At 43.0% G+C, this 13,006-nt stretch overlaps 1 protein-coding gene across 2 annotated transcripts in view; it reads left to right on the top strand.

Annotated features, from left to right (window-relative positions):
* Positions 1-11,727, top strand: part of LOC122776277 (A disintegrin and metalloproteinase with thrombospondin motifs 20) — a 74,904-nt gene extending 63,177 nt beyond the window's left edge. For both annotated transcript variants that reach the window (XM_044036726.1, XM_044036727.1), the window contains exons 29-39: positions 520-687; positions 3,985-4,158; positions 4,900-5,073; positions 5,651-5,857; positions 5,985-6,114; positions 6,837-6,931; positions 7,016-7,110; positions 7,200-7,333; positions 8,670-8,761; positions 9,007-9,111; positions 9,351-11,727. In XM_044036726.1, the coding sequence (XP_043892661.1) occupies positions 520-687; positions 3,985-4,158; positions 4,900-5,073; positions 5,651-5,857; positions 5,985-6,114; positions 6,837-6,931; positions 7,016-7,110; positions 7,200-7,333; positions 8,670-8,761; positions 9,007-9,111; positions 9,351-9,440 (1,464 nt within the window). In that variant the 3' untranslated portion in view covers positions 9,441-11,727. The remainder of the gene's footprint in view (positions 1-519; positions 688-3,984; positions 4,159-4,899; positions 5,074-5,650; positions 5,858-5,984; positions 6,115-6,836; positions 6,932-7,015; positions 7,111-7,199; positions 7,334-8,669; positions 8,762-9,006; positions 9,112-9,350) is intronic.
* The last annotated feature ends 1,279 nt before the right edge of the window (positions 11,728-13,006 follow it).

The raw sequence follows: 13,006 nt of genomic DNA on the forward strand, positions 1-13,006 counted from the left end.
GTGTTGTGTTTCAAAACAAACAAGAAAATGTATAGATCTGCCTGTACTGGTCCAAGGAAGGTTAAATGGTTAAATGGTTAAATGGTTATTTGCCTTTGTAAATAAATCACAATGAAAATGAAAATAAATAATTCAATAGTAAAGCTGTAGTGTTCACACAAAGCCACGTGGCATTTGTTTTATGTCAAGACAGAGGTGAAGTGCGATGACTGCAAATTCTTCAATTCAATATTCGACGCGCTGACAAAAAGTATCACATTTTATTAGTTTTATTTTAATGTTTTAAAGCTACCACTGTATACACACCAACGCTCCCTCAGTCAGGTCTGATAGTGTTGCTTGACAGAATAATGTTGTTCACGGACACCAAACACACACTGCAGCTTTAAACAATGTAATAAATAATCAAGCATTAAATCAGAATGTAATGTGTTGAATTGTTTATACTTGTATAATAACCACTGCCAGTAGAGATATACAGCTATTAACTTTCCTCCACTCACCTCTCGTCCTCTTCAGTGCTCCGTGACTTGTGGTCGAGGGACCAAGACAAGGGAGATTGCCTGCGTCCTCCAGAATCAGACCAAAATCGAGGAGGAGCACTGCGGTCGCCTGCCTCGGCCGCAAACACGGAAAGCCTGTCGGGCGCAAGGATGCCCCACTTGGAAAGCCAATAAGTGGAAGGAGGTATGTTTGCTTTTCTCGCCGTCTCCTCTGGCTCACAAAATAGCCGCTCAGGGCCCATGAGAACAGTAAGTACCACTAGCAACTGAGACACAAACACAAACACGGCTAACTGCTTCCCAGGGGCTGCAGATGTCGGACATGTACACACAGAGCACCTGTCCAATCACAGCTCAGTTTATTCCTTTACGAACGTAATGTGTTATTTCCCTAAGTGTGCACTAAACACCACAGGGTGCATTTGCACACCTGTTTATGTAGCGCGCTGCACACGTGTGCACCGTGGAAAAATATTGAGACAAAATGAACTGTAATGGTTGAAACACAGATGGAGATTTTCCCCTGTGGAAGCTGTTTTTCTTTTTTCTTCCCAGACCACAAGCTGACCAGAAACCATGTCAGAACCACTGTTCCATGACACACAAAATCCTGTTCATGCAAATCTTATTACGGATTTGTTTGTTGCTCAGATGCAAAAAATGAGCCAGTGTGATGAAACATAGAGAACAAGAACATCCAGAGGTGCAGCTGCTGCTGCTGCTGCTGCAGAGCAAAGCTGGGCCTCCCTTACAGATGAAAGCATGGCGATCTGAATGAATGACAAATGTCCTGAAGCGTCACAGGTTTCTGTTGCCATTGTACATGAGTGCAACCAGAACCAGACACACGTGAGGTAAAAGCCATGCATGGAGGAGTCATGGTGGGGTGGGGAGGCTTGAGGTCACAGTCATCATGGAGCCAACATGGTATCCACTATCAAGAGCCATGTCGTTTTTTGGCTTAAAGTCATACTGAGGTCACGGAGGGAGGGAGATGTTTAAAATCAAAGGCATCACAATATTGTAAAGAAACTAGACTGCTCAGAAACACATAATAGTTAAAAAAAAATAAATACATAAAAACTCTCTCTTTATTTGCTAATGTAAGATGAGATTTATTTTTCATAATGTCTGAAATGAGGACATTCCATCCGACGAGAGTTGAAGATTTATTTCTGCGAGATATTTATTTTGTTTGATTTCAATCCTCTCAATAGACCGGAAAAGTAAATCAAGAAAATTAATCTCGCCAAAATAAATCAACAAAATAAATCTCGCCAAAATAAATCAACAAAATAAATCCCCTCTCACGCATTTTTGCCTCTCGTCAGATGAACTGTCCTCATTTCAAAGATAATGAAAAAGTAAATCTCATCATTAAAGGACATTCTCTCCCAGGAATCAAACTTGTTATGCATACAAACCCTAAGAGGTTTGTACGAAGAGCCTCGTCTACCTCCACCGGTCTCCTGCCGCTCCCCGCTCTTTGAGGGTGTCCTCCTCCTCCTCCTCCTCCTCCTCCTCCTCTCTCTCACTCTCTCCTTCGCTGGTGTCTGGAAGCAATCATCGTCCTCCACATACCACCAACAACCATGAAATCCTCAACCCGAGCATAAAGACATGTTTTATATCTCCATATCCATTCATGTGACAACTCTGGAACCTCGGCACCCACTGTTTAAGTTATTCCCCAGCTCCTCGGCCCTCGCAGTCACCTCTGATGTGTGGGGGGTGTAATGGGCAGCAGGTTAGTGATGCTGCTTAAGTGAGGGTGGGCTTCCCCTTATTACTCATATCACTGGTTTCCAAGGACACACACAAATTGCTCTCCAGTTGTTTTGCTTACTGTAATCCTGTGGTAATATGCTAAAGTGTAGAGGATTTTGCTGTTTGCCTATATAAGTGTTATGTGAAATTCTGCTTTTATTTGACCACGTGTCCCGGTAGATCTAAAATGAGCTAAAAATGATCATCATGACTCAATATCACAAAAGATAAGTGTGAAAATATCTTTTCATTTGGATAAAATCACCTCAATAAGTCATTTTCATGTAGTTTCAAGGCACTTCTGATCCCGGGTCTGTTTGCAGAAACACAAAGTGAGATTTCTTTAACAGCTTTAACAGTAACTAGGATCACTTAAGCAACAGGCTCTATTTTCAGCCTTTGTAAAAAAAAAAAAGAAGAATTTTCTTTGATTTAATGGTCAGATTTCCTGTGGTGCTTTTTGTTCTCTTTCCAAACTCGAGGACTTGACCCTTCACATTGAACCGCACAACGATAACATATAATTGCAGTTAGAAACGAGCAACTCAAATACATCTGGAGGGTTTTTTGGGAAATTTGATCCTCGCTGTATAATGTGCAGATTTTCTGACTGTGTGAATTTGTTTGGGGGGGGTTGGGTGAAGGGTGGGGGGGCCGAGATCAGCCTGATCATCTCAAGGCCTGCAGAGTGCTTCTGCAGTGTGCAGGTATGCTCCTCAAAGCACATCAAAGAGATGAGAGACAGAGATTAGACCTCGGTGTGAACCAAGTTATATGACTTGCGAGGAAGTGCCAAACTGGCTTTGGGTTTATTTAAGCACAACGTACAGGAGCATGAAAGCAGCTGCTGCGGACACGACCGACCAAACACACACTTTAGTGTTAATGCTGTCACATTAAAGTGACTTTTTAAAAAAATAATGCAGCCAATAAAAGCCATCCACCACTTCTACGTTTGTTTGACGGTGAAAGCTGCAGCTGAGCTCACGCTGTGGGAGAGGTGGGGACATGTTGCCAGTTTCTCTTAGGGCTGGTGCTCAGACACTGGAGACTGGAGACAGGAGACTCATAACTGCTCTCAGGGCAACTAACCAAACCTGCAGGTCTGTGGGAAGAAGCAGGCACCAGGTGGGGAGACGTAAATCTCACACAGAAACCCTACAGTTAGTCATTAGGGTTTAACCTGTGAGGTAATAAGTGCTGACCACTTCTGCTTCTGGTCTGACTATTAGTTGCTGTTAACAACATTCAGATAAACACTCACTGGCCACTTTGTTAGGCACAAATATCAGCCAATCAGAGAATGGTCTCACTCACTTTATCCCGGGACAGATCGCCATTTCATTTTATTATAAGTGCTCATTAAATTGCGTGGTTCACCTTGAAGTTCCCCAAGCCTCGAAGTCAGTATTACCCCTACATCATCAATCATTAGGTTTATTTTATTTAATCACACTTTGAAAGCTCTCTCTTCTCCAGAGACACTAAAGAAATTGTACATAGCTCATGTGTGAAAGCAGCAGCGCAGCCTCCAATGGAATGCCCTGAAAAATCATAATTGCACTCACTGTGGATAATATCCTCGCAGCTGTTGTTGGATGAGAAACAGAAGAACAAACACGTTGTAAACTGACTGACCTTTTTTTTTTTTTTTTCCTCTTAATATTCCTCGCTGTCAGTCAGAAGTGTGTTGTGTGTGTGTCTGTTTGACTAGTGCTCTGTCACCTGTGGAGCGGGAGTTCAGACGCGGGACGTTAACTGCAGGCTAAAAGGCAGCGGGCGGGTCCGAGAGGATCTCTGTGATGCTCGCCAGCGTCCCGCTGTGACCCAACCGTGCCAAACTGCAGAGTGCACACATTTCTCCTGGGTCGCTGGTGAATGGAAAGAAGTAAGTAGAGAGTCTCATTCCTGCTCCCCCACCCTGTTTCCTCGTTCACAGTGTGAAACAGATGTAAAGATGTTTAACCGTCGTGTTACGTTTTTTATTGGCTGAGTTTTCCACGTTTCTCCCTCTCTCACTCGCTCTCTATCTCTCTCTATCTATCTCTCCCTGCACCATTAAAAGGGCAACCTGCAGGTGCTGTCTTGCGTCACTCGCGAGGGCTTTTCTGATCACTATCAGTCGTCACTTTGTGCTGCATCAAACCTCAAAGAAGCGAGGGCCATCATCTCTTCGCTCCTGCTGATTATCACTGCTTTGTGTCACATCACCACACTTTTTTTTCCCCCTTGGCTCATCTATCTTTAATGTCCCGTGCTTTGTCCTCAGATGAGACATAAAAGAATAGGGTGGGGGGGTGTGCACCATGTGGGGACACAGCTCTGTGTCTTGTTCAGATTCTTGTCTGCGTTGCCTCGAGAACTCGCAGACACATTTTCTTTCACAGCCTTGAGCCATTTTTACATGGACGACGTGATGATTCTAGTCCTCGTCTTTAAATGTTCTATAAAATATAAGTTGGGTTGTTACATGCTCAGGAGTCTCTGTGTGTGGCCATCTGGGAAGCTAAACATAAAAGCAGGAGTCTATGATGATGGTGTTGCTGCATGTACAACACTGCCCCCCCTCTGCCAGCTCCTCTCCACCCTCACTGACTTTGTTTTCTTTTGTTGGATTTTTTTTTAATAGTGTAATGCAACCTGTGGAGAGGGCATGAGAAGCAGGAAGGTGAGCTGTACTGGTCCAGGGATGATGACACCCGTGCAGGATGATTACTGTGAGCCATCATCCAGGCCTGTCTCACACCAAGGATGCCAGGGGCTTCCCTGTCAGTACACGTGGATCACAGGGGAATGGTCACAGGTATAAGTAAAGACTGAGCTGCATACTGCGTAGAACTAGATTTCCCATTTCCAAGAGATGTGAGAGTAAAAATATTACTGGCATACTATAAGCAAGCGATATATTGCATTTCCCCCTATGGGAAAAAAAGTCTGTTTTAAGAAAACTCTGAGAGTAAAATAGCAATATAAGCAAAAACAATGTATAGTTTTTATTTTCTAGATAGAAGAGTGAAAGAAGGAGTGAGTGAAACAGCCAAAGCCTGCTGCCAATTACTGGTTGGAGACTTAAATAAAACAAAAACTGTATGTTTTCACTCACACACACACACACACAGGTTTGTGAAGCTATTCCACGCTCCCATTCCCCCTAAACAAAGCAATATCCTTAACTATAATTCAAATCTTAGCCCTAAACATAAACATTGCCTGAGAAATGAGGTTCTGCCTCATTAGGGCCAGGTTTTTGGTCTCCATGAGATCTACTGCTCCTGACAAATACATGTACGCACACACACATACACAGGTATAAAGGCAAAAAAGCATTAGTCACTGTCAGCATGTGTACATCTGTGTGTGTGTGTGTGTGTGTGTCTCAGTGCTCTGCCAGCTGTGGTATTGGCTACCAGCAGCGTATCGTCTCCTGCTCTGCAGTTCCTTCTTCATCGGCGGCGCACCTGTACGCTCCGTCCCAGCCGTCCTCTGCCAGCACCTACTGCCCTCAGCCTCACCCACCTGGCAACCGGCCGTGCCTCCTCAGGGACTGTCCACACACAACCTACTGGAAAGTTGGCCCGTGGAGCAAGGTGACACAGAAAGTGCTTGTTCGGCGACGAGGACCTTCACAGTTCTGCTGATGAATTTAATTTGTGTACATGGATATGGCTGCAGCTTATTTGTTTGTTTGTTTGTTTGTGTGTGTGTGTGTGTCAGTGCTCACAGACCTGTGGTGCAGGAGTGATGGAGCGCAGGGTGGAGTGTGTGACGTCTAAAGGCCAACCGTTCAAACACTGCCGTCCATCAGAAAGACCTGAGTCTCGAACTGCATGTCAGGACAGAGAATGTGAGTCTCTTCTCTTCTCTTCTCTTCTCTTCTCTTCTCTTCTCTTCTCTTCTCTTCTCTTCTCTTCTCTTCTCTTCTCTTCTCTTCTCTTCTCTGACTGTGCTGTACAGTACTGTATACGGCAGCCAACCCCGTGTCTGATTGTGTTTATAGGAAGTCAACTTGTTGCTGGGTTTTAACACATTAAGCAGAACGGCGACTCTCGCTTAAAACCTCTCAGAGTGATTACTTGCTGGAACAATAAATAGGCAGTCAGCAGCTTTCAAATTGTCATATGGATAGTCTTTCAGAATGCCTCGGGGCTGTGTGCTAGGACGTCCAAACACTATAGAAGTCGGCAGTGGGCCAAGGCTTTGTAGGATCGCTCCTCCACATGTTTCCTTGCCGGAACACTGGACTGCTCGCTTGTGCCAAGTCAGGCTCGAAGCAAAATCAAAATGATGTGCAGGTGACAGCCAGTTCTGCAGTCAAGTATAAATGCTTATTTGCATCATGTGAGCTCACACAGCAAACTGGGACAACAAAACTCACACAAATAGCGAGACATTATCGCCTTAATTTAAGAAGACATGGTTTATCTGAGAGTAGTGTTTACTTTGTTCGCTTTCGGAACATTTCTGGCATTATCTGACTAAAGACATATGAACTAATAGCGTGACTCTTCAATGTCAAAGCTTTCTGTGTCTTCACTCTCCTCACTCCGCTCATTTTTCTTCTTCTAGGTCAATTGTTTGCCTCCTGCCGAGAGGTCCAGATGAGGCAGGGTGTGAGGATGGATGGGGAGTACTACCTCAAAGTCAGGTCCCGCATCCTGCAGGTTTGTGTGTGTTGTGTCACAGCATCACCCGCACACATCATGACTCAGGCTCTCATGTATTGTCTAAAATGTGTTTGGCCTTAGATTTACTGTGCCGAAATGCAGACCGATTTCCCCAAGGAGTACGTGACCTTGCGAAGCGGTCAGACAGACAACTTCTCTGAGGTGTATGGACACAGGTGTGTATAATGCAGCGGTGACAGGTTCACCTGCAGCTGCAGTTTGTCTGAAATAAATCCACACACTCCTTGTCCTCCTTCATACAAAGGTTGCTGAACCCCTTTGAATGCCCGTACAACGGCAGCCGAAGACAAGACTGCGATTGCAAGAGCGACTACTCAGCGGCGGGGTACACAGTCTTCCACAAGATCCGCCTGGACCTGAGTTCCCTGAGAATAATGTGTGCGTAATTACTGTTTGACTGCCTCGCACTCTCGACTGTTATGAGACCACACATTGGTGCTGTTTTAACCCTCAGACGCCTCCACACTTGGTGCTGACGTGACCTCCTTCAAAAGTGCGGGCTGACGCCAATACGTGCAGCTTTCTCCCGTCTGAAATCAAAATAATGACCTCTCAGTGCACCGTGCTCACATCACTAGGCGGAGGTCTTCAAACCGGGCCTCTCAGGCCAAACACATGAGCACAGGAATAATGGAATGCATGCATGCGTACACATCGACACATGCGCGTCTGCTCCTCTGGCACACACGGTACGTGACGGCGCGTGCGGTCCGACGGCGCATAGCACGCACATGCTGTCACGTCATTATTAATCACTTTTTCTCATATATTCACACACAGGTCTTCGGGCGGTATTCGTCCTCTGCTCATTATAACCGTCAGCTCCACCTTCCCTGTTGTGTCCAAGTATGCCTTTGATTAGAGTTTGTGGATGTGTGTGTGTGTGTGAGAGAGAGAGAAGTTGGTTAGGGTTAGGATTAGAATTTTACGCAGTCATCCTCCTATCTTCTTCCCCTCGTTTTGGGCCCTGACAGCACATGTTCCCACCCTCCCGCTGCATGGTACTCATTTGGCTTTCAGGCAGAAGAGAGCTGGGGGGTAATGAGTTCAAGATGAATGGATCATTACGAAGAGGCACTGTTTCAGTGTTCTTTATGAATTCTGTCATCGTTTCATTTCGTACGGGGACTGTGGCGGGAGGGCAGGATAAAGTGCTTGTCACGGGCTTTCATGAATGACAATGCAGAGTAAACTGACAATGATTAAACATTTAAACCGAAGACGGAGCCAAAGAAATGATTCACTGAATCCAAAATGTAAAGAGAAGGGTTTGAGTTACAAAATATCTGTGTAGTATGGCTGTATGGGTGGATCATGGTAGCCAGTTTAACTGTAGTTTAGGGTTCAGATGTGTAATAATTGATCTTTCCTTATCAGCGCATAAAAGCAGATAACTCTGACGTCACAACAAGGTCATACATTGAGGTTTAATTCTTAAAAATGTGCTCGTATAAGTTCAACACCAAATCTGAAGTATACATTATATATTTGAGATGTTTTCAGATTCAAGTTCCAACTTAAAAACTTAAACAGAAAAGTGACAATGAAGTGACATCAGCGCCGCAGAGGGATTTAGTTGCGTACACTGTAGTGGCTGATCTCCTGTGACTCTCCTGTGTGGTTATATTATTTCTGCACAGCTGTCTCTACTCAATGTGTTTACCTCTGCTGTTGCTCAAAGTGACTTTGGATCTGCGTCTTTTCTCTTTACCAGTCACGGACCTCCAGTTTTCCCAGACTCTCCTCGGACGACCTGTGCCCTTTGCTACAGCAGGAGATTGTTATAGTGCAGCCAAGTGTCCACAGGTTAGTGAAATACTGTACATCGCGCCCTTAAACTTGTTTGTTAGAAGGTTCCCCGGATGTCAAATGCACCAAATGTTTGCCTCTTTAATTGCCCGGGTATTCAGGGAAAATGCTTTGAGGAGATGTAAGCCCATTATTCTGCAGTTATACCAATAAAACATTTACTGCAAATAGGAAGATGCTTGACTTTGCATGTTCAAAAAGCTGCTCTGAAATAACTCTGTCTGATAAAATAATGTTCACAGGGCCAGTTCAGCATTAATCTGATTGGCACCAGCCTCAAAGTGTCTGAGGCCACCAAGTGGACATCTCAGGGCAACTATGTTTCCGTCAAAGTCCATAGATCTGAGGTAAGACGCTAAAGTTATAGCTTCAAAAATGGTTGTCTTTTGTTGTGAATGTGTAGTTTGTGTACTTCACTGGGATATCTGTGCTTGATGTTGGGTCTCGGAGTATCTCTGAAATGTCATCAGAATTCCCATGTTGTATTTGCATCTGATTCATTGAAGAGGAATCCCCAGTGACATTTATGAAGCTGCCCTTTGCCCACTCTCTCCCCCTCTCGTTTGTCTTTTTGTTTTGTTTGTAGGACGGGACAAGAATCTACGGTCGCTGTGGTGGTTTCTGTGGGAAGTGCATTCCCCAGGCTCACAACGGCCTCGTCCTTGAAGTCTACTGAGGGCCATGCAGAGACCAAACCCCTAAATTTTCCCCAGAAGACAGCAGAACAGGAACACACACTGTCAGGAATCTGTTTGAGCCTGTAATCATCTATGGGAGTGGGAGAGGTGCATTGAACAGTTCTCATTCTACATACTGTAGTTACATCACCAGGTCCCACACGGCAGCTACATCATAGAAGACACTGTGTACGTGCAGTGCTACAGGGACACTGTCAGGTCCAACTCTGAAGAGGAGGCAGATATATGGCTGTCAAACACACCTGAGCTAGGAAACCTCAAGTGTTATTGTTTTGGACACTGTAATGGATCATGCAAAGGGACATACTATTTCAAAATATTGGGAAATCAAACAAGCAAAGAAGATAAACCAGAGTTAGCCTCTCTTATCTGAAAAAACAAAACAAAACAAAACCCTGCCCTCCGTGGTATTCTGTGAAGTTTTTTTTTCTGGTTTCTGACACATTTCCTGGTATAATTTCCAGAATGTCATCATGTAGTATCTGGAACTAACATTTCTCTATGTTTCCTTCCATGTTACAGAGATAATCACATCCACTTACCGACATTACTTTTTGCAGCCCTCAAGTACAGTATGTAAGTATGTATTATACAAACTTACAAACAAAAACAGAACATACAAAAATAGTTGTTGATAGTTAACTGAGCTATGCTGTGTAACGTTTAAAGCCTGAAAGGAATATTTTTTACATTTGTTTAGATGTATGAAGCAATCATCCACAGACCGTTTTAGTTTAGTTTGGTCAGCAGTGTCATGGACAACAACTAAGTATGTGCCAGTTTTTATTATTAATCGTTAGACTAAAGCTCCTGAACCACCTGGTAACTGTCTGAGAGACACATGTCGTTTGAAACAGTATTACTTGACTTGGTGCTAGATTTGAAGACTATAGTGATAATGGTGCATTGATAGTGGAACATTTGAGACTTGTGTCGTGCCTCACTGAAAAGCAGCATCATCAACTGGCGTACACGGTTACTTTCCCTAGTAATTATTGAGTATTTTATGCAACAACTGGGTTAGTGGCTCCGTCACTTTTGAAAGAAACTTTGACGAGTACCACGAGGAAAGAACTGAAATAGTTGTTATTTGTTTCTTGTGTTTAATAATATTTGTGACTCTTTCAAACCGTGAGGATTTTTTATTTTATTTTATTAGATTTTAATAGTGTCAGTGCACACATACAAGTTCTCATTTGTTATGCCGCAACACAGTATCGAGTGTGACGTGTTACTTCACACCTTCCTTTGGGCCTATAACTGTAGGTATTTGCAACCCCTACCTCTCACAAACCTCCATCCTCTACTGAGATATATATGTTGTAATATATTTATGTCTGACCATATTTATTCTGTATTGACTTGTAGATACGTTCATGTACAGTGACTACTATCAGCAGAGAAGCCATTGTCTGATGTTTTGCCTGTTTTGCTTTAAAAAAAAAGAAAAAAAAAAGTTATTAGTCTGTATAACCACTAACCCTTAGGCGAGGATCTTTTGAATGGTGCTTCTGATCTACTGTAATTACCTCTGATCTTGAGAAGGACAACACTAGCGGTGGGAATAACACGTGCTGTGACAGAGTTTCCGTTCACTCTAACAGACAGGTTATTAGACGCATGCTGAATTGCACGACTAAATCTGGCATCTGACTACTACTACGATCCTATTACTACATCCTGGTACTCCCATGTTAAGCTTTAACCAAAGTTAGATGATAGATGCAGATTTGTTTTTTCTCTTCTTCTCAGACAATGCAGCTTCTTTTTGATGGAAATGATGGCTGAAAACAAACAAAAAACGAGCAGCTAGAAAACCTTTGACTGTCATTCATTTATTTTTATGATGGTCAATTGTTCTATGAGGTCTGTATCAGAAATTTAAAGAATACTTGATGCACTATGTGCCATGAATTTTGTAGAAAGGTAATCATGTTCTTTTTTTTTTGTAATAACCATTAAGATTTGTAACTTATGATATATGTGTATTTTTATTATTCATACTTGAATTGTAAACAGCGTGCTAAATATTGAGTGGGCATTGTACTGAATAGAGAAATAGTGTTCTGGTTCGCCTTGCTTTATCCAAAGATGTTTTTAAGAATCATATTATGTGCCTGCAGTATGTATGTAGCCTGTGTAAAAGAGATGAATGATTTATTCTGGTGCTATGGTTACTAATCATACCAATACTGTATGTCATGCTACTACTATGTACTAACACTGTCGAAAATTAGGTATTAATAAAACGTGCTTTACAGCTGACATGGGTTGATTTACGTTTTGTTTAAAATAAAAGTATTGACTGAGAAAAGTTTTGCTTCATCGACGGTGACAAAGCAATACATTTGTTAATGATGAAGTGCAGCACTGGTGCTTGTGGTTGCCAGATTGTGTCCCCATTTGGTCTCACTTAGTGGTGCAGGTTGCATTTCCACAACATCAACGTCCCTGGGTTCAGTTGTACTTAAACAGAGCAAATGCCTTTAAGTCCATTTCTCACAGAAGTACAAATTCTGGGGGATCTGGAAACAGCTGAAGCGATCAGCTGCCCATAGAGTCACCGCGATGTCGAATCAAAGAATGAGCCAAGCTCCCAGTAAGCTTAACAAACTTCAGTTGGAAAGTACCGATTTCAAGTAACTGTGTCACCAAAATGACTCTGTAATAAAAGGGCAGGTACTTCAGGAAAAGGCCAACTGTCTATATACAAGCCACTTTTCCAGGGCTCATTGCACACAGATAGCTTTGTATGTTAAATGAAAACAGATACTGTGGTCCCTCAAGAGCTGCTTTGATTGCTTGCCAAAAGTCTGCCTTGGTTCCTAAAATCTAATCTCAGGATTTGGGAGAGTCCTGAAGCACGACAACAACTCCCCTCGAAAGTTCTCCAGTGAAATCAAGCTGTACTCCGGTTCTTCCAGGCTCTCCGAGCTATGGACCAGTCAGGAACAAGCTTCCCTGGCCTGTTTGCTGTGTGCATAAACCAGACATCTTTAATGACGTTTCAACTGAAACATACAAACATGCACCGAGGATCCTCATAAAAGACAGTGATGGTTGATGTTTACTGGGTTTACTGAGAGTCTGCTTTGAGGTAAGTGCACAGACATTCCAGTGCAATCTGCAGCTGTAACCTGCTCTGAGAGAGTGAGTCTGGGTCCGGTGTCACCCTGCGTTATACTGACTGACACAACACACAACACATTTGCAATCTTTGATTAAAGCTAATGCAAACTAACCACTGACATGGTTAAGTTTAATGGGGTGTTTGTTTTAGTTGGAGTGAAATGAGTCACATTCAGTTTATCTTACTCTGTTTTTGATAGACAAGTTACAAGGCAATAAAATACCCATGTATTATGTATGTGCACATAAAATGCATCGTCATTCTGAAGGTTGACTGACATTAAAGAACATTTCACAACAGTTCATTATAATTCTGGTAAATTGTGCACTATAAAAGGCAAGCAACACCCTGAGCATCATTCTCATAAACTGAGCCAACAGTGACCTCTAGAGTATAAAACAAGAACTTGTAACC

Source organism: Solea senegalensis, linkage group LG10 (assembly GCF_019176455.1).
Source record: "Solea senegalensis isolate Sse05_10M linkage group LG10, IFAPA_SoseM_1, whole genome shotgun sequence".
Classification (NCBI taxonomy): domain Eukaryota; kingdom Metazoa; phylum Chordata; class Actinopteri; order Pleuronectiformes; family Soleidae; genus Solea; species Solea senegalensis.